This window comes from Pygocentrus nattereri, chromosome 5 (genome assembly GCF_015220715.1).
Source record: "Pygocentrus nattereri isolate fPygNat1 chromosome 5, fPygNat1.pri, whole genome shotgun sequence".
Lineage (NCBI taxonomy): Eukaryota > Metazoa > Chordata > Actinopteri > Characiformes > Serrasalmidae > Pygocentrus > Pygocentrus nattereri.
This window is the reverse complement of record NC_051215.1, coordinates 13,708,987-13,736,043: the sequence shown is the minus strand read 5'-3', so window position 1 is coordinate 13,736,043 and position 27,057 is coordinate 13,708,987. Positions and strand designations below refer to the sequence as shown.

General features: G+C 38.3%; 2 protein-coding genes across 2 annotated transcripts; one reads left to right on the top strand and one right to left on the bottom strand.

Moving 5' to 3' along the window:
• Positions 1 to 11,968: 11,968 nt before the first annotated feature.
• On the bottom strand, positions 11,969 to 13,642 carry LOC108429579 (caspase-6-like). The gene is made up of 4 exons (XM_017701425.2): positions 13,551 to 13,642; positions 13,161 to 13,237; positions 12,874 to 13,049; positions 11,969 to 12,487 (listed from the first exon to the last, which is right to left on the bottom strand). Exons 2-4 carry the CDS (start codon positions 13,180 to 13,182, stop codon positions 12,341 to 12,343), a joined length of 345 nt encoding a protein of 114 aa, XP_017556914.1. The 5' UTR covers positions 13,183 to 13,237; positions 13,551 to 13,642; the 3' UTR covers positions 11,969 to 12,340.
• A 136-nt stretch (positions 13,643 to 13,778) lies between these two features.
• On the top strand, positions 13,779 to 18,654 carry LOC108429578 (caspase-6-like). The gene is made up of 6 exons (XM_017701424.2): positions 13,779 to 13,989; positions 14,600 to 14,735; positions 15,048 to 15,124; positions 15,236 to 15,411; positions 16,464 to 16,605; positions 18,270 to 18,654. The coding sequence occupies exons 1-6, from the start codon at positions 13,965 to 13,967 to the stop codon at positions 18,482 to 18,484; spliced, it is 771 nt and encodes a 256-aa protein (XP_017556913.1). The 5' UTR covers positions 13,779 to 13,964; the 3' UTR covers positions 18,485 to 18,654.
• Positions 18,655 to 27,057: the final 8,403 nt, after the last annotated feature.

Here is a 27,057-nt window from a genome sequence, read left to right as displayed (position 1 = left end):
ATAAATGATGTAAATCAACAATGTGAAATAATCAGCCATGGAGGCATTTACGCAAGTCATTTTGAATAAATTACAGAAAATTATCATTGGTCGTCTAGTCAGCCTTGAAGAGAAAAAAAATTTCTATCAGCATCAGTAACAGTAACATGCCTGGCAGGCATATACAATATAAAAGACATCAAAAAGTATCACCATGAAAATGATTATTTATCTTCTAATCAGCCTGTGAGCTGGCAAGATTTCCTATTAACCTTTCAGCATAACACATTTTACACCAATTATGAAGTAAATGAAAACATAAATGATGAAATCATGAAATCATCACTGGGCTTATAATCAGCTGTGGAGGGGGGAGATCTTCAGTCATGTTAAATAAATTACAGTAAATTATTATTGGCCTTCTAACCAGCCTGGAAAGCCAGGTGTTTTCAAACAGCCTCTGAGACTAGTGAACTTCACATCAGCCTGGAGGGAATATAACTAAGTAACACCAAATAAGTGATCATTGACCTTCTAATCATTCGGTGAGGTGGTACAATTTCTATGTCAACCTTTCAACATGGTATTTTTAAAATCAGCCTTAAAGTTAATCAAACGTAAATAATGCTAAGCAACAATGTAGAATGATCACTGGCTATCTAATCAGCCTCGGAGGCATCTTAACTAAGTCATGTTTAATAAATACAGTCAATTTTAATTGGCTTTTCTATCAGCCTGGAAGACATAACAACCAACAATCATTGGCCTTCTACTTAGGCTTGTGGCTTTAATCTTTACTATTATCTTTTAAGATCGCTTTAATTTTACTTCATCATAAGTATAACTAACTCAGGAAAAAAGCCAGAGCAGCTTTAATATATAAATATCATGCATCTAATGATGTACAGTTTGTTTCATCAGCCTGTGCAAAGTGCAGTTAAATCAGCCTGGAAAGCATCTAGGTATTTCCAGTATCTGACTTGGAGGCAAGTACTCTATACATTACAGAAATCTGATAAACTATGAAATAGCCATAGAGCTAAACTTCTAATCAGCCTGTTTTCGTGTCACTTGCATTACATATTTTCCTTTTCAGCTTTGGAAGCATTTTACAATACCATTCTGACCTCACTAAAAAGACAGCAGCATTTTATTTATATGAAGGATAATCCTGCTGTTTGTTTTATTCCTCTCAATTTCGACACATCAACGCTTAGTTTTAGCTAGCCAACCTGCTAAAAACATTTAAAGCCGCTGCTCCATTTAGCCCTGCAAACATAGGTAGAGTATTTTTCAGTCACTTTACTGATATTTTCAACAATGCAATCGTATTTACAGCTTATCTTACGTTACAAACAATATGTGTTTACGTCTTTATGTTTATAACTTACCAAATATGCAGCAGCGGCAGCGGCAGCAGCAGCAAGGACTGTCCGAGGCAGAACCGGCTGAAATTTTAATTCCCAGCACGGCGCCGTGATTCCGAGACCTGATTGGTTAACTTGAAGGTGGAGGTGTTTGACGATGCTGTCATTTGATTGGCTGTAATCGAGGGTGCGGGATGCAGTCTGGAAGGCTGAGCAGCCTGTAAGTCCACGTTCAGGGCAAACTTCTCCATTGTGCGTCTGCAGTGGCGCTGATACAGAAAAACACCCAGTTATGCGATTATGATACAAAACAAAAACATTAACACCACTATAATCAGTGGAATCAGCTCTTTAACATCATATTAAACCATTTAAATATAATTCTGTTATTAACATCTCACAATTTAACACATTCCTGTAAAATGTGGAGAAAAATCCTATATGAAATATTATTTTTGATGTATATTACAACAAATAATAATCCTAATGAATCACATTACTGACCCTCAACCTCCTAATAAACTACACACCTTTAAAAATGAGCTCAGATAGCAAAGAAATCAGGAAACAAATTCACTATAATTTTTCACAACCTTTAGTTCAATAAGATATGCCTCAGTTCAATTTGAATGTTGATAGGGTGCCAAGAGAGGAACTGTGGTACTGTATGAGGAAGTCAGGTGTAGCTGAATAGTATGTTAGGGTGGTGCAGGACATGTATGAGGATAGTGAGACAGTGGTGAGGTGTGCAGTTGGAGTGACAAATGGTTTCAAGGTGAATGTAGGGTTACATCAGGACTCAGCTTTGAGCCCCTTCTTGTTTGCAATGGTGATGGAAAGGTTGACAGATGAAGTCAGGCAGGAGACTCCATGGACCATGATGTTTGCAGATGACATTGTAATCTGTGGTGAGAGTAGAGAGCAGGTGGAAGAGAATCTGGAGAGGTGGAGGTTTGCACTGGAGTGGAGAGGAATGAAGGTCAGTAGAGACAAGACGGAACACATGTGTGTGAATGAGAGGGAGGCAGGTGGAAAGGCAAAGATGCAAGGAGTAGAGGTCGTAAAGGTGGATGACTTCAAATATCTTGGGTCAACCATCCAGAGCAATGGACAGTGTAGAAAAGAGGTGAAGAAGAGGGTGCAGGCTGATGGAGTGGGTGGAGACGGGTGTTAGGGCTGATGTGTGACAGAAAGATAGCAGCAAGAGTGACAGCTGTTATAGATTTTGGATGGAGAACAGAAGGAATACCCACTGGAAGTGGTGCTGTTGTCAATGGTGGGGGAAAACGACACCAGACAGACACAAGGCGCTTCTGTGGCACTGCTGGACTGGTATGAGCTGCAGGATGAACTGGTGATTGTGATGGAGCTGCCAGTGCCCTATAAGGACCTGCTAGGCTACGTCAAAGACAGTGTAGGTTACTTAGGAGAAGAGGAAGGTGATGATGCTCCTGAAAGTCACTCCCTCACCTACTGAGCCTTGTTTTAATTTGAGCTATACCAAAGAAAATAAGAATCTGTATTATTTCTATTTGTACTTATCTTGCTTTAGCTATCATCAACTTTAATAAAGAAAATCTGCGCTTCCATTCTGCCTCCAACATGGGTTTCTGACACACAGTTATCTAAAAAACTGGATAAAAGTATAGGCAATATTCAGTTTTCATAGCTTTGAAATGTACTTTTGTCAATTTTAATAGATAGTAGTTTGTTATACAGAGCTAGAAACTTCATAAGCAAGTCTGGCGTACAAACATATCGAACTGAACCAAGCTATGAATTTTGTGATGACCTTCTAACAAGAATGTGCTGCTTTTATTGTATTGACTCCATCCTCTTTGGTACTGTAATCCTGAGGCAGTTAGTGGAGGGTATTATCGATGTCCACTCTAAAGAGGTACTGCCCCGAGACATTAAGCCAGATAACATGTTGATACACATGGTCCCTGAGGTTATGCACGTGTGCGTTGTGGACTTCAGCTGTGGCGGCTACTTGCAGGAAGATCCCTACACCTACTACTGGGGTGTGGATTCACAGTGAACACTGACAACACTTTATTTTAGGTATATTCTTCTACACTTTGCTTCATGTTCATCAAACTACTATCTTTGGTTTGAAGAGTTTGTCTACATAATGATTTTATGAACATTATGACACAATGATTTATAAGGATTATAACTTATACAACATATATTTAAATATTGTATCTCAGCCTCCAACAATAGGATTTTTCAATAAATTCAATATTTCAAGTATTTTTGACCAAAAAAGGTCATTATGTGATTATAATATTCTGTTATTATCTGTTTATGACCATTTTTGTCACTTTGTCTGCCATTATTAGAATCACCATTATTAGAAGTGTATTTTTAGATTCTGAAAGTTTGTACAGCTTGCTAGTTATGTGAAACATGAAATTACACAAGGTTATCATATTAGACTTACCATATAATTCATTTTAATTTTAGTAAAAAAAGTCATATATACTCCAAAGAAGACTTTTACTTTCCAAGAACCTTTATGGCTCCTGTATTACTGAAAAGGTTGATGGACAAACCCATGGACAAAGGTTAGTGTTTATACTAAAGTCCACGTGTCCACTCACTGTCACTTTCATTTTAAAGGAACGGCTGAATACGCTCCTCCTGAGTGGTTCCTGCAGAGGTCCTACCAGGCTGAGCCGTGTACAGTGTGGCAGATTGGAGTTGTGCTTTTCTTCATGCTGATCTGACATCTCCCCTTCTACGCCTACGAAGAAATAATTAGTAAGGAGCCCTACATATGATACCCGCTGTCCCAAGGTGAGTGTGGACACATTCGTCTGCAGACAGGTTCTCTGTGCGTTTATTGTCCAAACGTCTGTGTGTGTTCAAATACATCCATCTACAAAGATAGACAACTTTTTCAAAATTTGGAATTACTTGCAGTATTAACATTTTTCATAATTTTATGCATTATATAAACTCACATACTGTGGATTTAAATCTTATAAGCTATTTATCACAATATATTTTTACATGTTTCATTTCATATGTTAAGAATTATTTAAAGAAGAAATTATTAAATGATAAATAAATATATTTTCTGTTTAGTCATTTCTACAGTGGTTACAAAATGTCATTTAATATGTAGTTTACAACATTTTGGTGATTTCATATAGCAGAAGTACCTTCACCAAACACGCAGTTCTGACCAAGCGTGTCTCTGTGTCTCTGCAGAGTGTGAGGATCTGTTGAAGAGCTGTTTGGACAAGCTCAAAGACATACTGCAGCACCCCTGGCAACAGTGACCCCAATCAATCAAACAATTGGCTGATTGATTCTGATGAACTTTCTTTTAATGCTTTTATTTTATTACCCTTAATTTGTTACCCTTAATTTAGTACAGTAACATTAATTTAGCACATTAATTTAGTTCTTTGATTTCAGTACCTTAATGCCATCCTTTCCGTCACGGCTCCTCCAGGGCATGGCGAAACTGACCCACAGTGCGCCTTCCACGCCCTCCGCCACCCACCACTGAAGCTTACACGAATGCTTCTTGTGGCCGGTGGGACCTCCGCTTCTGTTAACTGACCTGAGCTGGACAATGTTTAATATGTGTCAGCACACCTGGTTACAGTGAGGATATCAGTGATAGTGATGGCAAGTTCAGTGAGCCGTCTGTGTCCACGCTCCACCGGACACACCGCAACTAAACCTCCCAGCCTGCATCCAATTACCTGCCGGCTCATTGTCTCTTTATGCAATCCTGGCACAACAACTGCTCCACTGCTTGCTGTGATTCCTCCACACTCCCCTTCAACATCTCCAGAGAAATCATTAGTGAGGAGCCCTACATACGAGACCAACTGACCAAGCTAAGTGTGGACACAGTCTGCAGTCTTCCCTGTGCAGTTATTATTCAATATTGTGTGTGTGTCTGTGTGTGTGCTCACATACGGTCATCAACAAAGACAGACAACTCTTTAATTTAGGATCACTTGCAAAATGAACATTTTTGTTTTTATGTGCAATAAAAACTCACAGTTTTGCTACAGTGGCTACAGTGTCCTGGCCACAGTGACTCCCACCTAGCATCCCCCCCCCTTTTTTTTTTGAAGAGTTTTAATACCCTTGTTTTAGTTCCCTTAATTTATTCTCTTAGCTTACTATCCTTTATTTTGTACTCTTCATTTAGTACCTTTATTTTAGCATCATTAATTTAACACCCTTCTACCTATAATGTATTATCCTTATTTTCATATCCTTCATTTAGTAAGCTTATTTTAGTTTGCTTTAATTTAATATCCTTATGTTTTACCCTTAATTTAGCACCGTTTTTATTACCCTTAATTTCATTCTTTTATTTAATATTCTTAATCTAGTACCCTTAAATTTAGTTAGTAACTTAATCTAGTAATCTTATTTTATTTTCTTTCTTTTCTACTTTCCTACTACAACTTATACACAAATAAAAATGTACCTATGATTTAACATCATGACTTGTCTTTGGCTGGCTGAGAAAATCACAAATGGGTGTCATCCAGAACTTTTTTCAACGCCTCCAAAGTTCAGATTTAGAAGTTGGTTTCATTTTCTGCTTTTCACAGCTCAAGTAATACAGGTCAGAGCTCATGCTGCCCATATTGAGAGCTTCCTGTGGCTCTCGTTAGCGTTTGGGGCCCAGATGTTGGCACCATGCCACCTCTCATCACCATATATAAGGTAAAGTGAGGCAACTGACAGAACTTTAATTGATGAAAAAAGTATTTTTTCCAGTCACCCCATACACCCCGCCCCTCCAACCCCTTCCATTACACACACACACACACACACACACACACACACACACACACACACACACACACACACACACACACACACACAGTCAGTCTTTTGTCGTTATTTTGAGGGACATTATTCTGCAATTCTGCACACTTTCTCTTTCATCATTATTTGGGGCAACATCTTTTTGCAGTACACAAACTCAAATCTAAATTTCCTAAAGCAATCGACACAGATGTTTTCAGTTGGTTGATCATCTTGAACACATCACCTTCTGCCTCATACTCTTCCTGCAGTGGATCCTGGATTTTTCTTGGTACACTATGCTGCTGACAACTTCAAAAAATGTCTGAGCACAGGGCAAGTGATTGGAAATACAAATAATAATAAAAAAACAACAATTGATGATGAACTACCTGAATGTGTTGGAGTAGTTACAGAAACAGCAACCCCAACTGTTAAAATCCTCACTGGCATTTACCTTTACCTGCAGTTCATCTCAACATAAACAAAAATGATGGATGTGGGTTAAAGAGTGTGATTTTAAAACAAGAAAAAATTAAATTAAAGATGTTTAAACAGGGATGTGAGAGGCGGAGGTGCTGAGGGGCTGCAGCAGCTCAAGATTCAGGACTGCTACCACTAAAAATAGCGATAATAGTGAAAGGTTTTAAACTTTATAATATTTTGAGCATAGTAAAGACCCATGTGTGCTTGTTTTAGAGTGTAATTTGTAATTGTATATTTCATTTAGATTTAAAAATATATGTTTTTAAACATTAACACGCATTTCATCACTGTGAGCTGACAGCTATAAAGACAACAGATTCATATAGACCCATGAATACTTCATGTTCTATATAGCAATCTGCTATACAGCAGAACCCATTTTGGTGCTATATAGAACTCATTTCAGAAAGGTTCTATATAAAACCATACACAACACATTGTCCATCAATCAGTAGAACCATTTCACCACACAAAGTATGAAATGGTTTTAAGAGTGTTCGTGGTTTGATAGAATCTTTAGCAGCGAAGACTTTGAAGAACCATATTTTTTGAGAATGTACCATTAGTGACCACTGGACTCCAGGAATCAACAGTATCTTTGAATGGTTTCTGTGATGTTTTTCATCAGGAATCAATGATCTTGATTGGTTGCCACTCAGCTCATTTGCATAAAGTTGGTCCAGGGTGAAAGAGCAGAGTGATGAGGTGCATCAGTGGTTTGATGTGTGAGTTATATGTAAATACTCTCATCTCACTGTGCGACACATTCAGATGTACATTAGCCAAAATAAATAAGTCAAAAAGGACAATCATTTTGCATGACATCATCATTCAAACACATCATCACATCACATACATCATTAACTGTAGTTGTACAGAATGTCATGGTAACTCAGGTGCTCGGTGTAAGGGATCACAATATTTCCTCAAATGATTATTCATATGATGCACAGATAGATGGCACATAAATACAGGTGCTCATGCTTTGATATTACGTCACTAACATAACATAACATTGATAACTAAGATCAATGTTGTAAATAGTATCTTATAGGGTCCAGCACAAAAAAAACAAACAAACAGAAAACAGAGAATTAAATAAATAAAATGACAGTGTAATTTACTCGTTTATTCTCTGTTGATGCTCGCAAGTCATGTACCTCCACCCACTAGCATCTAATATCAACCTATATGTTTTTATTACTTATTTGAATCACAATAATTACATGTCGCAATGTGCACAAAAGGTGGTGCAAAAGTCATCAAGTTCGATTCTAGTGCGACCCTGCCACACGAAGGTAAGCATTCAGCATCGGAGCACAGATCTACCTGATTGAACTGACATTGTTCAGTAAAACATTATATGCCTTATTATATTCAGTTTATTTTGCTTTAAAAGCACTTTTTATTTTCTTGAGCTCTATGCTGAGTAAAAATTTAAGTGAAATGGTCCCAGAAAATGTTTTGTGTAACCTAGAATCTGAAAGAAATCTGTCTATGTTGCTGCTGTTACTGTTGTTTCTGACCCTGCCTGTCCCTTACTATTCTCTTGTATTGCCCTATTGTATTAAAACTTGTAAGATCCATCAGCGAGTGTCTCACCTGTTACTGGCAGTCGTGACACAATCAATCAATCAATCAATAAATTAACCTTTATTTAAACTCAGAATTGATTCAGGGAAGGTATTGATAATGTGTAAGAACATATCAAATAATAAAAGTTAAAATTAATAATAAAAATGAATCAAATCAGGTAAGTATAAAAATGAAACGTTAATAATAAAATACATAAAAACAGTAGAAAATATAAAATAATTAAAGAGTAACTAAAATGAAAAAAAAAACAAAAGAAGGATAAGATCAACAAAGAAACTAAAATGAATTAAAATAACTGAAATAATAATAAAATAAGCGTAATTAAAACGATAAGAAGAATCCATCCATCCATCCATTTTCTAAGCCGCTTCTCTGTCAGGGTCGTGTGGCAATAAGAAGAATATCAATCATAAATAAACAAACAAATCAATGGGTAATAGTAATAATAATAATAATAATAATAATAATAATAATAATAATAATAATAATGTCTTTGTGTTATTTAGTTATGTTTCCGGAACAGCAGCTGCTTGGGCTGAACGCCAGCATTTGCTAACTCTCTGTAAGTTGTGTTTTCTTTTGGTGGGGCTGGATGTTCCACACAGCACCCCCCACCAGAGGGAGCAATTACACCAGGACTGTGGTTTTGCATCCTCATGCTTGAGAGAGAGAGAGTGCGCTAATGGAAGGATGAAATGGTTCTTCAGATTGATGGAGAGTGTATTGTCTATGGTTCTGTACAGCATCTTTTGGAAAATGGTTCTGTACAGCACCAAAAAATGTTCTTGTTGGTTATGTTCTGTGGTTATAAGCTTAACAGTAGGAGATCTCCTTTTGGTATTATATAGAATAATTTTCACTGCGTCACATAATAATCATAATTAAATTACACTGGGGTTTCTAAACTGATATGATGTGTGATGACTGAATGATGGGTGAGGAAATCAGATGTGCTGCAGGAAACATCAATGGATGTGACTCATAGCACCACAGCCTTCTGAGATTTAGATTTGTTTGTTATTTATTAGGGCTTAGCTCTTTTTATGGCTTGCTTATTCCTGTAATGTTGACAAATATACCACACACATATACACACACACACATATATATATATACACACAGTATCTCACAAAGGTGAGTGCACCCCTCATATTTTTGCAAATATTTTATTATATCTTTTCATGGAGCAACACTATAGACATGAAACTTGGATATAACTTAACATAGTCATTGTACAGCTTTTATTGCAGTATAGATTTACTGTCCTCTAAAAATAACTCAATAAACAGACATTAATGTCTAAATAGCTGGGAACACAAGTGAGTCCTCACAGTGAACGTATCCAAATTGTGTCCGATTGTTGCCGTTGTCCCTCCCTGGTGTCATGTGACTCGTTAGAGTTACAAGCTTCTAGGTGTGAATGGGGAGCAGGGCTGTTAAATGTTGGTGTTTTGGGTACAATTCTCTCATACTGGCCACTGGATATTCAACATGGCACCTCATGGCAAAAAATGTGAGAAATTGAATCATTGATCTCCACAAAGATGGACTAGGCTAAAAGAAGATTGCCAACACCCTGAAACTGAGCTATAGCACGGTGGCCAGTGGTTTTCCAGGACAGGTTCCAACTGGAACAGGCCTTGCCAGGGCTGACCAAAGAAGTTGAGTCCACGTGTTCAGCATCATGTCCAGAGGTTGGCTTCAAAAAAATAGATGCATGAGTGATGCCAGCATTGCTGCAGAGGTTGAAGAAGTGGGAGGTCAGCCTGTCAGTGCTCAGACCATACGCCGCACAATGCATCAACTCTGTCTGCATGGCCGTCATCCCAGAAGGGCGCTTCTTCTGAATCTGACGCACAAGAAAGCCCAGCAACAGTTTGCTGAAGACAAGCAGTCCATGGCTTACAGGAACTGTGTCCTGTGGTCTGACAAGACCAAGATAAACTTGTTTGCCTCAGATGGTGTCCAGCATGTGTGGTGATGCCCTAGTGAGGAGTACCAAGACAAGTGTCTCTTGCCTACAGTCAAGCATGGTAGTGGTAGCATCATGGTCTGGAGCTGCATGAGTGCTGCCGGCACTGGGTAGCTGCGGTTCATGGAGGGGAATATGAATTCCAGCATGTACTGTGACATTCTGAAGCAGAGCATGATCCCTTCCCTTCGGGAACTGCACCGCATGGCAGATTTCCAACACGACATTTTAAACACACTTCCAAGATGACAACTGCCTTGCTGGAGGTAAAGATGATGGACTGGCCAAGTAAGTCTCCAGACCTAAACCCAATTGAGCACCTGTGGGGCATCCTCAAGCGGAAGAAGGAGGAGCACAAGGTGTCTAACATCCACCAGCTCCATGATGTAATCATATAAGAGTGGAAGAGGATTCCAGTAGCAACCTGTGCAGCTGTGCTGAATTCCATGACCAAGAGTGTTAAGGCAGTGCTAGATAATAATGGTGGTCACACAAAATATAGACACTTTGAGCACAATTTGGACATGCTCACTGTAAGGTGGACTCACTTGTGTTGCCAACTATTTAGACATTAATGGCTGTGTGTTGAGTTCTTTTCAGAGGACGGTAAATCTATACTGCTATACAAGTTGTACACTGACTACTATAAGTTATATCCATGTTTCATTTCTATAGTGTTGTCCCATGAAAAGATAGAATAAAATACTTGCAGGAATGTGAGGGGTGTACTCACTTTTGTGAGATACTGTATATGTACATGACTGCTTTGTGTGTTTTCCTAAGCCATGGAAGATGGTTATGTGCTTCCCCAGGTTAAGAAGGTTGACATTAAACAACTGTAATAATAATAATAATAATAATTTTGCCTTTTACCACCCCAAGGTCGCTTTATATAACAAAGAGAAACCCAAAAAAATCTCTAAGATTAAGGAGTAAAGGAGGAATCTTGCATGGAGTTGATCAAGAGAATGTTCACCTGCCTAAAAAACATCTTGTTTTATTTTCTAATCCATTGATTTGGTGAAATTGTACATGACCTCCTGTTGTGTTATTTCTGTTTTTGATTGGTTATTTGATGAAACTTGTGGATATGATAAACAAGTGCCCTGCTTCACCTCCATGCTTACCAAGAAGCTCTACTTCAGGCCAAAGAAGGAATACAGTGCGGCTTGGAACAATACACACTCATTTTGTTTGTTACCCAACAGGTGCTGGGATCAATAGACGATCAGTGCATTTAAGTGGTGAAATCTTTTTAATGTATTATATTTTTCTGCATAATTATGCTTTAATAAATATTCTTTACTCTCTCAAAGGGATTTCACTGAATGAGTAATATTTCATCTGATGCTGCTGTCTGACATTAGCTGTGGCATTGTGTATCAGATGTTTTGTATAAATAAAGGACTTTTCTTGGAACATTATTCAATACATACGCTACATGGCCAAAAGAATGTGGACACCTGATCATTACATCTGTATGAGCTTTTTTGACATTCCGAATCCAAATCCATGTGCATGATGGGAGTATGGAGTTGACTAACCTTTGCTGTTTCCACAGGATTTTGGAGTGTGTCTGTGGGAATTTGTGCCCATTCAGTCTACAGAGCATTTGTGAGGTCAGCCTGATGGATGAGAAGGCCTGGCTCACAATCAATATTCGAATTCATCCACAAGGCGGGCGCAGGGCTCTGTGCAGGTCACATCTAACACCAAACCTTATTTTTGTGGAACTCTCGTTGTGTACAGGAGCATAGTCAGGAGGGCCTGCCCCAAATTTTGCCACAAAGCTGGAAATGTTTAATTGTCTAAAATGTCTTTGTATTTTAGAGCATTAATACAACAGAACTAAGGTGCCAAACCGACACCCTGTAAGACAGCAAAGAGAAAACGTTTGTACTGCTCCAGAGTCCAGTAGCAGCGTGCTTTACACCACTTTAGCTGACGCTTGGCATTGCACATGATGATCTTAGACTTGTGTGCAGCTGCTTGATCACAGAAACCCATTTAATGAAGCTTGTGAACTTTCAAATGTGTGCTTATCTTTCATCTTTGTAATGAGTGTATCCAGTGGTGTTCTCATTTATTTATTCATGACCTCATCGATTCAGCTTTTTTCCTTTGTCATCCGACTGCACACTTTTGATCACTAACCCTCAGCTACACAGTAGCACATGAGGAAATCTGCCCCTGCTGGGAGTGTGTAGACACTGGCAGCATCTTCCTCCACCTCACTGTACATCTCATTTAGGGCCATCCCAGCCACAGCATTATCAGTGATGTCCCAACGGCATGCCTACATTTACAAAGAAGGAATGAGCTAGGTTTTATAATATGAATAGTGCTGTGTAGTGTTCAATCATACTCAGTGCTGTAATCTCTTGCGGACCACTAGAGGGTGCTTCACAACCTGTCATTTCTACCACTGATTATGATGACTAAAAACATGAACAGCTAATGTTCCCTGAAAACTGACAAACCGCTTAGTAGAAATAGTTTCCCTGTAGTGGCCTCAGTGATGTGATATGAAGGATTTAAATGTGTTACACTACTGTGTTACAGAGACATATTGACATTTCTGTAACATGTTACTTTGTACCATATTAAACCCAACAAAGGCACAAAAAGACAAAATTAAAATACACTTTCATATCTGTTGTCGTTACGTGATGTGAAAGTCACCTGGAAGATGAAGATCTTGGGCTTTCCTACAAGGCTTTTGCACTGGTCTCCCCTGAAGAGTGCTGTTATTTCCTTAATATCAACCATGTCATCATGTGCAAAAACATGGGACTCTTCCCCATGACTCAGGAAAACACACCCAAAGCAGTCGGCATCTGTATGGTCAGCTTCAGCAGCTGTGATGAAACACATTTCAGAGAAATTATAGGAAATCATTTCTCAGAAGCACTTGAGCAGATACAGGGATTATCGCAATTTTTAAATGATCAAATGTTGAAAGGTTGTACCTTCTCGTAATTTCTCCATCATGATCTTCTTGTTTAAATCATCATATGGTTCCACGTGAAACCCTAGCTGTTGAAATCTGAAATGAAAGTTGTGCATTAGAAAAGAGACTATCCGTCTCTGCGCACTGATCATATCTGTTCTGCAAGGTGGTCTTTAAAATCACAATCAGGCACAATTACTGTTTGTTTACTGAATTTAACATATTACAAAAACATAAAATGTGGTCTGTATAAAAGTTACAGTTATGCTTACTTTTATGTTCTGTGTGTATTTTATGTTTTGAAGAAAAACGTCAAATTTAAGTCTTTTCTCTGTGGAGCATGTGTTCTTATTTTCACTTGGAGAACCAACAAATCGTGTAGCTGAATTCATTTGTGTGTGTACTGTACCTTTTAGTGAGGTCTTCTTTGTCTTTAGCTGTGCCACTACGCTGCTTCAGTCTTAACTTCCTTTTCTTAACTGTGCAGAACACAGTACTAACCTCACCTCATACGAAGCTACTGAGAAGCCTCGTAGCCACGTACTCCAGGCATATGGCACCACCTTTTGTTAAATAAAATCATTTTCTTATCTTTATTGCATATATATATATATATATATATATATATATATATATATACATATCCCCGTTTCCAAAAAAGTTGGGAAAATTATTTTATTTAACAGAAGGTGGTGCCATATGCCTCTCAGTAGCTTCGTATGAGATGAGGTTAGTACTGTGTTCTGCATGTGGAAACTTCTTCCTGTAGTTAGTCTGTTCAGTCCTTCTCTTTCACTGGAGCTCAGATCCACATTCAACCTCAATGGCAAGCAAAAAGAAAGCCTCAGGTAATTAATAGATTCTGTTTTCTTCTCTCACATAGCTCTTATCTTGCATTATCTTGCTTGTATTTTCTATATGAGTGTTTATTTTAAGTGGTAGGTGATCTTTAAAAGGTAACTGTGAAGTTAACATAGCATTGTGCTTTTCCCCTACATTTTACTTTCTTATTTGTGTACACGGGCAATGAGGGTAGAAGTCTTGATTAGCTCTTTGGCAAAACAGGATTGTGGTTTTGTCTTCAACTTTCATCCAGTCATTTATGAGAGCATGCAGGAAATTCCAGCTGTGAACCATGCACATAGTATTTACAGACTGGGACACTGGGATCCACTTCTCCCATATGATACACAAGAGAATGTAGAAAAATGGATCATCTATATGAGCTTTTGTACTGTAGTCTTGAAGTTTTTCTACAGGCTATATCAGCACAAGAACGACTTTGCCTTCCCACAGCAGCTTACACAAGACTAACAAAGTAGTCTAACATTTATATAGAAAACCTCTTAGAAGGTTAATCTCTCTGCAATAAGTGTAGTGTAGATTTAAAGTAAACTCAGTATGAATGCAATCCTATGTAACACCTTTACATTTAATCTATTTGTGTGGTCAATACAGATTTGCTTCCAGAGTACAAGATGGACTACAAGCAACGAGGAACCGCCCTCATCTTCAACCAGGAACGCTTTTTTTGGAAGTTAAGACTGAAGCAGCGTAGTGGCACAGCTAAAGACAAAGAAGACCTCACTAAAAGGTACAGTACACACACAAATGAATTCAGCTACACGATTTGTTGGTTCTCCAAGTGAAAATAAGAACACATGCTCCACAGAGAAAAGACTTAAATTTGACGTTTTCTTCAAAACATAAAATACACACAGAACATAAAAGTAAGCATAACTGTAACTTTTATACAGACCACATTTTATGTTTTTGTAATATGTTAAATTCAGTAAACAAACAGTAATTGTGCCTGATTGTGATTTTAAAGACCACCTTGCAGAACAGATATGATCAGTGCGCAGAGACGGATAGTCTCTTTTCTAATGCACAACTTTCATTTCAGATTTCAACAGCTAGGGTTTCACGTGGAACCATATGATGATTTAAACAAGAAGATCATGATGGAGAAATTACGAGAAGGTACAACCTTTCAACATTTGATCATTTAAAAATTGCGATAATCCCTGTATCTGCTCAAGTGCTTCTGAGAAATGATTTCTTATAAATTCTCTGAAATGTGTTTCATCACAGCTGCTGAAGCTGACCATACAGATGCCGACTGCTTTGTGTGTGTTTTCCTGAGTCATGGGGAAGAGTCCCATGTTTTTGCACATGATGACATGGTTGATATTAAGGAAATAACAGCACTCTTCAGGGGAGACCAGTGCAAAAGCCTTGTAGGAAAGCCCAAGATCTTCATCTTCCAGGTGACGTTCACATCACGTAACGACAACAGATATGAAAGTGTATTTTAATTTTGTCTTTTTGTGCCTTTGTTGGGTTTAATATGGTACAAAGTAACATGTTACAGAAATGTTATAAAGTTTCTGTAACACAGTAGTGTAACACATTTAAATCCTTCATATCACATCACTGAGGCCACTACAGGGAAACTATTTCTACTAAGCGGTTTGTCAGTTTTCAGGGAACATTAGCTGTTCATGTTTTTAGTCATCATAATCAGTGGTAGAAATGACAGGGTGTTCCAAGCGAACTCTCTGGTTTGTTTGTTTCTGGTACTAAACTACTATGTGATCTAAACCAGGGTTTCTCAACCTTTGGGCCGCGAAGCACCTGTTCCTTCCTCGACACTTGTTTTACCACCAAGCCTAAGTATTATTTCTGATTTGTAAAATAAAACGAATTCAATTAAATGTTGAAAGAAAATGAAATAATCGAACAAGCTAAGAAATACAAGAAGACTCTTCAAGGTTCAGAAGCGCAGGTCCTTTATTCTTTCTTTGAGCATGGAGGATGTTCTTCCAACGGTCTTCATACACACACTCATTATACAGGGAATATTCACATATTTTATACTCTCAGTGCAGGTGGGGTAATCACGCCCCACCTCTCTTTTGATATCTCCCATTGTCCTGACACTACCCTTATATCCAAATTATCCTCCACATATCCATCATATGTGGTTTTTGTGGAAACCATTATTTCCAGGCCTAGCTTGATTTATTTAAAAAAAAAAACTTTGTGCCAGGTACCTCCTAACGCTCGCTAGTACTTTTCCACTCTGGCTGTTTGGCCTTGAGCAGTTCACAAGTTCACTCACTCCCTACAAAGGGCCTATCTTCTCTCTTGCGCTCTACTAAGGAAGCCTGTTTTAGGGCACTTGCTTCAATGTGCTAGGCCATACTGTGCTTTATTTATGGTTTATCTACATAATACAAGACATTTTAGTTTTGGGAATCTTTAATTTACATCACACCCTCTAGTGGTCCGCAAGCTCATTCCGTCTTTGTAAATGTAGGCATGCCGTGGGGACATCACTGATAATGCTGTGGCTGGGATGGCCCTAGATGAGATGTCCAATGCGGTGGAGGAAGATGCTGCCAGTGTCTACACACTTCCAGCAGGGGCAGATTTCCTCATGTGCTACTGTGTAGCTGAGGGTGAGTGATCAAAAGTGTGCAGTCGGATCACTAAGCAAAAAAGCTGAATCAATGAGGTCATGAATAAATAAATGAGAACACCACTGGATACACTCATTACAAAGATGAAAGATAAGCACACAGTGGTTGTGGACTAGTTGTGGGAGAGCAGCGTGCAACATGCTGTTGAGATGGTGTGTCCATTAGAACACAAGAGGGTCATTAAACATGCAGAGGGATTTAGGAGTTGCCCTGAATTGAACTTGGTAACTGAATAAACAGAATATGGTACAGATTTCAGGTTACCTACAATCCAGAATGTATAAGAAATAAGTAAGAACACAGTTCACCAACAAAGATACAGACTTTGTAGAGGAAAAAAGAAGGAGGACAGAAACAATGTACACCAACATGACAATAACATAGAAAAAGCACAGGATGTGAAATCGCTTGCAATAAAAGACTAACTAAAGGAAGAAAAACACAAAGGTCTGAAATGGATTCAATTCATTTGAAGTGAAATGTTTCAATAAACTGATTCAGAGTTCGCAACAAATGAAAATGTCATGTGACTAGCTTGAATGAGGGCTCACTGCGTCACACAGTTTTGAAATGTTTCAAACATTTTTGTGTGTTTTGGTATACGGATAGAAAGAAGCATATAGTACATAAAGGAGCACAAGCTGTTGATCTGGGACCAGGAAGAGAGCCTCAAAATCCTATGTCTGACCCCAGATCTGCACCCCCAGGAGGTGCCAAAATGATATTTCCCAATTTCCTAAATCCTTGCAAACCATACAAGTGGTGCAAAGTGGTGTCCGTTTTCTGTGAAGACAATTCAATTTTGTTATTATTAGGCTATTGTTTTGTTACTATTTTGCTAAATATTAACATAGTACAACAGAACAGGTGTTTCATGTTTTTTAATAAATATAATTGGTTAATTATATTGTTTAATTAACAAAAAATCAAGCCCAGTTCTACAAGCACACAACTTATAATTCTATAGTATCACACTAACAAATGAGTTGGGTCGACTTGTCCCCTTAAAGTGCTAAACTGTGTTCCTGGAGGGTTGGTGCTCCTCACAGTTTGATGATTTTCCTGCTCTAAACACATCCACTAACCCTGGCAACTAAGTGCTCCGCTGAATAAGTTGTGTTTGGCTATAAAATTCATCAAACTATGCAGGACTTTCTTTACCTCCATGACTCCATGACGAGGAGTCACTGATTTTACTCTCAGTTCAGAAGCATGTAGTGTCTGTATAAATTAATGTAGCTATTGGGAAGAATATTCATTTAACCTTCATCAAATAAATCTACTACAGCACCTTGTTGAAGCGCCACATACACTACTGCTGTATTGAACATGGTCCACCACACAAATAGTATCCGGTCATTTGTGGACCTCTGTGGTTGGTAGCAAACGCTGTTGATCAATTATGCAGCAAAACATGCGATTGCTTACCTAAAAAAGTGCACCCATATGATAACTGTGCCTGATAAAATTCTTACTGAGTGTAGATAAAAACTGAGTGTATCTAATAAAGTAATAACTCAGTGTATATAATGAACAGTGTATAATAAATTCGGTCTGTTGAATCTAGATTGAAATCTTCTGAAACTATGCATATTAACTGATCCTATTTAAAATGAATTCTAATGTTTTTCTTGAATGAACAGGATTCGCTGCCTTTCGCCACACAACACTTGGCTCATTCTACATTCAGGACTTATGTAAAATCCTGCAAGAGCAAGGCTCAACTCTAGAGTTCACTGAGCTCCTGACCCTTGTGAACTTAATGGTGTCCAGACGCGCCCATGGACTCAAGAAACAAATGCCCTGCTTCACCTCAATGCTGACCAGGAAACTCTACTTCAGGCCCAAAAAGGAGTGAACAGTCAGACTCAAAACCATATGATTCTTCATAGATTCAGAGCTTGAGAAAGGTGGAAGCGCTCAGTCTCTACTCAGGCCCAAGTCTCCCAAAGAGGAGTAAACAATCAGATGCAGTGCTTAGATTTGTATAACATACAGCATTTGATTCAATAAATTGTCACATTTATACTGCTGTGTCAGTGCATGTGTGTTTGTTTTCTTCCACGTCTTGTTTGTTTTTTTTTTCACTTTTTTTTGGCTGTAATTTACCCTCATTTGAGCACATGACTAACAAATACACATAAAATCACAATATTTCTCATTAAAAGGCAAAAATGATTACTTAATTACAGACAGTCTGTGCTTCAGTAGTGGCAGTTCTTAATTTTCCACAGTTTTTAGATTTTATTACACATTTACTTCAAAACCGTGGGATCTAACCGCTCATCATGCAGCCATGAGGGACAATGATGCAACTTCCTGTTCTAAAATACACTGGTGTGGCTAAAAGAAGGCTCCATCTAGGGACTAAAACTTTGTGCTTCAATAGTGACATTAAAATGTCAAACACACACACACACACACACACATCATCTAAGCCGCTTATCCTTCTGGGTCACGGTGGGGTGTTGGAGCCCATCCCAGCTTTTATTGGGCAGAAGGCAGGATACACCCTGGACAGGTGGCCAGTCCATCACAGGGCAGACAGACAGACACATTCACACCTAGGGGCAATTTATCGTGTCTAATTGACCTGACTGCATGTCTTTGGACTGTGGGAGGAAACCCATGCAGACACGGGGAGAACACGCAAACTCCACACAGAAAAGACTCTGGTCACCTGGCTGGGAATCGAAACCAGGCCCAAGTTTTTTTTTTTTTATTACTTTCACAAGTAGAATTTAGAAGTAAGTATAGCAGCCACCTCTCAATAGAGAGTACCCTATAACATAATAGATGATAACAATTCTTAACATTTCTTAAATTCTTTAAAAAATTGGAATATTAGTGATTTTAAGGTCCAATTGTGTACCTTAAGTAAGTTTTTCCTAGATGAAAAGTGCGTATTTGTACCTTTTCATAACCTAATGCTTTAAAACAGAACAATACAATAAAAAGTCTGGGGTCGAGATGGGGTGTGTGGAGGCAATACGACTTAGAAAATCTAATTTCAGTGGAATAGAGTACATTTATGTTCCCTGACTAAAAGTACTGAGATTGTACCACCCCAGTGACAAATGGGGTACTGCCCCAGTGACAGTCTTATACCTTTATTTCTGAGAGTGTATGATGAATTTCAGGGGTTAAGTACCTTAAACAAAATCTACAAAAATATACAACACATTGTATTCTAAATTATGGTCATTTTTGAAAGCCATAGGAAAGAAGCCATAACTGTTCAAATAAAGTAGAGATCTCAAACAAAGTTAAATAAAGTGTCAATAGTGAACAGGATGCAGTTAAAGGAAATAATTAGTCTAAAGCAGTGTTTTTAATTAGGCTCCTGGTGACCCCCAGCACAGTTTCAAGTATTCGCTGATTTAACACTCCTGATCAGGTACATCGACTGATTATGGAGCCTTTTGTAAGAGGAGCAGGTGTATTGGGCTGAGGGACAGTTTAAACTGTGCAGTCATCAGGGGCAAGACTAAGAAATGTTGGCCTAAAGAACTACTAAAGAACTCCTTGGCATGGTCAGGTTTGTCAAGGTCATTGTTAAAAAACACTGATGGTGTAAGTTCTCTTATGTACACAGGAAAACTTTCGTTTTCACTCATGTGTCACACCACAAACACTGGCACAGCAGAACTGTGACAGGGAGTGGAATTTCTACTGACATGCGCTTTACATGTGAATAAACTGATGAAACACATCCAACAAATTTACAACAGATTTCCCAGATTTTTTCAGTTTTTGACATATTGTGAAAACATATGTTTCTCTTCACATTGTGTATAAATTTTATGATGAATGGACCAAAATAAATGACCCAAAATTACTAGGAAAAAATTCTGGTTCCATTGACTTACATTAAAAGTAAATGATGTTTTCTTCTTCTCCTGTAAAGTTACCATTTTGGAGATATGAGGTTTTCTTACAGTGATATAGAAATACAATGTCACAGGACCAGTATACTTGATTCATTTTACACATTCATCTGAAACCAAACTTTTTTTCCTGCAGTAGTGTACACACTCGTATTTAAAGGTTTGAACAACCACCAAGACTTTTTTTAAAAAGTTCAACGTCTCATCTTCTCTTATTGTTTTGCCTTCATTTTGTATGTTTTTACTTGTTACTGCTATGAATCTAAGTAATTCCATTATGACTGCATTCTCAGACAACATGTTTGCTTTTTGCCATATTTGTATGTTCAACACAGATTTGCCTCCGCAGTACCAGATAAACAACAAGCAGCGGGGACTGACCCTTATTTTCAACGAGGAACATTTTGACTCAAAGGTAAACCTGAAGCCACACCGTGGTACGACTACAGACAAAGCTAATCTCACCGAAAGGTGCACACTCAAAAGACAGTTTCAGGGAGAGGCGTTTTATTCTGTCTTCAAGAAAACTGAGCAAAAACGTCTTTGCCTTTTTATTCATTTGCTTTATTTTACACATAAAATAAAAGAGTAACACGATCTTTCAGAGCAGCGAATACTGGGTTACAGCATGAGTAGAGGACGGTCTTACTGATGTTTCACTAAAGCTCAACCTACCCCAACTACACTAGCTTGACTTCTAGTTTAAAAAGGCTAAACATAGATAGATGGATAGATACTTCTAATAATCTGCTGTTTTAAAAAAAAGACGTGTCTACTTTCTGTACTTTGTAATTTTGACATGATAAAGAAGTTATCAAGCTAAATAATCGAGCATGTTACTATCTCTATGTATAGGCAGTGTTCAAAGAGGCAGCATGTTGTTCAAAAGATTGTGATTACACGAGGCCTAGCTAGTCAGTGAAATTGTACACAACTAAACTGGAGAAAAAATCAGGGGGAAAAAATGAAGAAAAACATTGAAAACAGATGTCTTACATTATACCTGGTAATGACATTCATTTAAAGGGGATTCAGAGAGAGAATAATCATTTTATGTAGAGAATATTGGTCTTTCTTTGGCTGGGGGGATGGCACGCCTCTGCATCCCTTTCAGACTGAGCCTTGAGACCCTGAGCATACGCATTTAATATATAAATGGATGTGATGTCATGCTCATATGCAGTGTGATTTTTCACCTCAGCCTCAAAACAGCCAGGCTGGTGAGAACAGGGTTGACAAATGTAAACATTTCATATAGTTCATTCAACAAATGCAGCAGCGGTGTGCAGAATATTCATGTTGACTGAGCGTATATATTTGAAAACTAATCAGCAGAACACAAAAAAATGTAAATCTAAAGTTTTTTGTAGTGTTTCCTTTTCAGTGGATGTTTCTTATTTCAGATTTCAGCAGTTAGGGTTTAAAGTCAAAGCTTATGATGACATGAAGAAGAAGAAAATCCTGCACATAATCAGAGAAAGACAAACTCCCTGTCTCCACGTCATCATCTTCTCATTTAAAAAAATCTAAAGTTCTCAGAAATGCTTTCAGTTTACTATAAACTGTGTGAAGCATCCCGTCTTATGTCACTCACAGCCGCTGAAGCTGACCATTCACATGACTGCTTTGTGTGTTTTCCTAAGCCATGGAAGATGGTTATGTACTTGCCCATGATAAGAAGGCTGACATTAAGGAACTGTAATAATAAATAATAATAATAATGATGATAATTTTAGCCTTTTACAATCCCAAGGTTGCTTTACATAACAAAGAGAAACCCAAAAAAGCTCTAGGACTAAGTTGTAAAGGAGGAATCTTGCATGGAGTTAATCAAGAGAATGTTCACCTGCCTAAAAAAACCTCTTGTTTTATTTTCTTATCCACTGATCTGGTGAAATTAGTGGTGAAATTGTATCATTTTCACAACTAATTTCACCTTCACAATTGTACTTGATCTCCGGTTGTGTTATTTCTGTTTTTGACTGGTTATTTGATGAAATGGATATGATAAACAAATGCCCTGCTTCACCTCCCAAAAGGTGCTGGAATCAAGACGATCAGTGCATTTAAGTGGTGAAATCTTTTTAATGTATTGTATTTTTCTGCATAATTATGCTTTAATAAATATTCTTTACTCTCTCAAAGGGATTTCATTGAATGAGTAATATTTCATCTGATGCTGCTGTCTGACATTAGCTGTGGCATTGTGTACCAGATGTTTTGTATAAATAAAGGACTTTTCTTGGAACATTATTAAATACATACGCTACATGGCCAAAAGAATGTGGTCAGTGTTTGATGATGGAGAGTGTATGTGTTTGATTGTATACACCTGTTTGCAGTGAGTCAAACACCTGAACTCAATTAATTAAGAGGAAAGTCCACCTTGTGTTGCCATTTAACTACATTTCAGTTCAAGGTTCGTCAGTGTGATATGAAATATTCAGGAAGCTACACTTGATATAATTCCAGAGGAGGCCACTGTACAGTCCAGAACAAACAGCTAAATTATTAAATACTTAATAAATTATTTCATCAAATATTTGATTAATTATACAAAAGCATAGCTTTACAAACGGTAAAACAGTCCTCCATTACATTCATCCACTATGCAGAGTGTCAATACAAAAGTGTAGTTTCTTCCTATTATTATTGTCAGCCATCTGTTGCCTTATTTTATCAATGATTTACAAATGTGTTGGACTTGAAACCAATATCATTTTTCACCAGGCCAGGATTGTGCAATACACATGAAACTTTTCTTTTACCTTTGTACCTTTGTGTGGTTACTTTCATTTTCAATCATATACTGAATGTAAAGTAAAAAACAAGTTGTTTAAACTTGTTTAGACATGGCACAAACAATTCTTACTGACTGAAGGAACTGCAAAGCAAGGCAGAGACTTGCTTAAAGCAGAGAGCAGCTCATTGCATGCACTAACAAGCAACAGACACTTTTAACTAAGCTGCAAGCTGTCATATTAAACTATGTTCTCTCACTAAAGTCCTTCAGAATTCATAACTCAGAATTCAAACAGGAATTTCAGCATGTAACTATAGTTAAACTCTGGAAGACAAAGTGGAATTCAATCAATTACCTGTTAAAAAGATAAATACTTCACATTTTCATAAAATAAAGATGGAACAACTTCACTAATAAAATAATATACAACAGATACTAAAAGAAAGTTCTTAGTAGGGGTCTGAATATCAATGATTCTGGAACCCTAGCCAATTAAAACCCCAGTGACTACAGGGACTTCAATACAAAGTGGCTGAGCTGTGCAACAAAAGTGTGCAACAAAACTTTTGCCATTTAAGGGGTTAGGCTGCTTCCTCTTAGCAGCACATCCATGACATAAAGAATGAGGGCTGAATTTGCACTGGAAGCCTTCATTCTCCCAGTTTGCAGTTTTTTAGGAGGTCCAGTTGCAGACCCCGTCTTCTCCACGTACTGCCCATTGGTGGAACTAGAAAGTTTTACCAGGGTGGCAAAGGAGTGACAGAGAGTTATGGTAGGGTGCTATGTACATGTTCACCCATTAGTACATTAGTACTATATAGTAAACTATCCATAACCCCAACACTAATCCCCTGACCACTTAGCAAACATAAAAAAAGGCAAAACAACAGCACCTAACCTGCATAATTCATCTGTTCTGTGTTTGGCAAATAACATCTTTGCACTTCAACAATAGGGTGAGAAGCTCGGAGTAGAGCTGCTACTCCTCCACATTGAGAGAAGCCAGTTGAGGTGGTTCGGGCATCTGGTAAGGAGACATGTCCAGACATGTCCGACAGGGAGGAGACCCCGGGGAAGACCCAGGACACATTGACTGTGTTGGGAACGCCTCGGAATCCCTCCGGAAGAGCTGGAGGAAGTGGCAGAGGAGAGGGAGGCCTGAGCCTCTTTGCTTAGGCTGCAGCCCCTGCAACCTGGATTCGGATAAGCGGTGGAGGATGGATGGATGGATGGCACTTCAACTGCACTGATTTTATTTCTATAACTAGCAAGTCATACTTCATCCTGACAGCAGTGCAATTACTATTACACTAGCATGATTTAACTGGCTCATACGGATTTGTTACATTAGGAATGCGCTGTTAAATGATAATTCAAGACGCAAATTCTTACCTTTACATGACATTGTTTGCTGAACATAATATAGGCTGCATATTAAATCTCCTTGTCTTTCTTGTCCTGTTCACATAAACAGATCTCTGATCTTTCTAACATAAATCACAAGCAGAATGACAGAGCTAGTGCTACACTCCCATGCATAAAAAAATGTGCACAGCCCAAAATACACTGTATTTCCAAATTATCCGCTCGTCTGTCTTGACGCGCATACGATAGGGTTTAATATGATATAAGTGTAAAGTTTGGTGGAGGGGGGGTTATAGTGTGGGTTTGTTTTTCAAGAGTTGGGCTCGGCCCCTTAGTTCCAGTTGAAAGGAACTCTTAATGCTTCAGCGGACCAAGAGATTTGACAATTTCATGCTCCCCACTTTGTGGGAACAGTTTAGGGATGGCCCCTTCCTGTTCCAACATGACTGCTCACCGGTGCACCAAGCAAGGCCCATAAAGACATGGATGAGCAAGTTTGGTGTGGAAGAACTTAACTGGCCTGACCTCAACCTAATAGAACACCTTTGGAATGAATTAGAGAAGAGACTGCATGCCAGGCCTTCTCATCTAACATCAGTGTCTTGACCTCACAAATGCGCTTCTGGAAGAATGGTCAAAAATTCCCATAAACGCACTCCTAAGCCTTGTGGAAAGCCTCCCCAGAAGAGTTGAAGCTGTTATAGCTGTAAAGGGTGGGCCGATATCATATTAAACCCTATCGTATGCGTGTCAAGACAGACGAGCGAATAATTTGGAAATACAGTGTATTTTGGGCTGTGCACATTTTTTTATGCATGGGAGTGTAGCACTAGCTCTGTCATTCTGCTTGTGATTTATGTTAGAAAGATCAGAGATCTGTTTATGTGAACAGGACAAGAAAGACAAGGAGATTTAATATGCAGCCTATATTATGTTCAGCAAACAATGTCATGTAAAGGTAAGAATTTGCGTCTTGAATTATCATTTAACAGCGCATTCCTAATGTAACAAATCCGTATGAGCCAGTTAAATCATGCTAGTGTAATAATTGCACTGCTGTCAGGATGAAGTATGACTTGCTAGTTATAGAAATAAAATCAGTGCAGTTGAAGTGCCATCCATCCATCCATCCTCCACCGCTTACCCGAATCCAGGTTGCAGGGGCCGGAGCCTAAGCCAAGAGGCTCAGGCCTCCCTCTCCTCTGCCACTTCCTCCAGCTCTTCCGGAGGGATTCCGAGGCGTTCCCAACACAGTCCAGAGACATAATCCCTCCAACATGTCCTGGGTCTTCCCCAGGGTCTCCTCCCTGTCGGACATGTCTGGACATGTCTCCTTACCAGATGCCCGAACCACCTCAACTGGCTTCTCTCAATGTGGAGGAGTAGCAGCTCTGAAGTTGATAGATGAAGAACAACTTGAGCCTATTAGACCAGCAAAGAGAGCTGATGGGTGTTTTCATTCCTCTCATATTTACACTGATAACAGAATTTTGGGACTTATTGCTTCATTTTACTGTCTTTTTTTCTTTAAAGTAATTTTTTGTTATAGCCTATTTTATGGTAACAGGCTTAACTCAGTTATCCCATTGTCTGTATGCTTGTTTAATCCCATTTTATTGGCTGATGAAAATCTGCTATAAGACTCACAATTAGCCCATCAGAAACCTTTTTTTTTACCTTTTTTAACTAAGTACCTGCTTCTGGAACATAACCACACCCGTTAAAGTTCCTGCAAGTGCTTAGACGCCTCCTTGTGGTTAGGTGTGCAGTTCCATGTAAACATCTGAAAGCTGGGAAGTCACCATTTCTCATTTAAGAGTTTAAAAAAATTGACAAAAAAAAGGAGGGAAAAAAAGCATTAGTTCAAGAATACATCCTTACAAAACAAGCTTACACCTCTTTGAAGTAGATGTACCTTGGCTTGATTTGGTTGTAGTTTAAATAATTACACAAGAAAAAAAAAAAGTTACATTCTAAATACATTTTAAAATGGCTCATCCGTAATAATACAGATCTGAAACAATTCTCCTGCAGATTCTGACAATTATCCAGAATCTTTTTATGGTTTTCTCAAAGTGCCAGCCTAAAAATATTCCTCATTGGATGGACAATTATTTAAATTGACCTTTAATAGCACAAAATTATTCCCAAAGGCAAAACCCTAAGTAATTATTCATACTACAATTTTTTACTCCTTCAATGTAATCATATTGACCTCTTCATTAACAATAGATATGCAGCAGGGATCCAAGCACTTTTATGACCTCAGGCCAGCATCCTCGTTCCTTTGGAAATAAACATCCAAAAGTTTAATTTTATTTTTTGTCATATGCAGTACAAAGGCTGAGTTTTATGAAATTTCAAATCAATTTGCAAGATTAAAATTAAAAACCGTTTGCGACGATGAAATTGATTCAAATTAATTATACATGCTCC

Coding starts and splice junctions, on each gene's coding strand:
- LOC108429579 (XM_017701425.2), bottom strand. CDS start 13,182: ATGATGGAGAAATTACGAGAAG. Junction 13,050..13,160: donor GATGGAGAAATTACGAGAAG/GTACAACCTTTC, acceptor GTTTCATCACAG/CTGCTGAAGCTGACCATACA. Junction 12,488..12,873: donor CCAAGATCTTCATCTTCCAG/GTGACTTTCACA, acceptor TTGTAAATGTAG/GCATGCCGTTGGGACATCAC.
- LOC108429578 (XM_017701424.2), top strand. CDS start 13,965: ATGGCAAGCAAAAAGAAAGCCTCAG. Junction 15,125..15,235: donor GATGGAGAAATTACGAGAAG/GTACAACCTTTC, acceptor GTTTCATCACAG/CTGCTGAAGCTGACCATACA. Junction 15,412..16,463: donor CCAAGATCTTCATCTTCCAG/GTGACGTTCACA, acceptor TTGTAAATGTAG/GCATGCCGTGGGGACATCAC.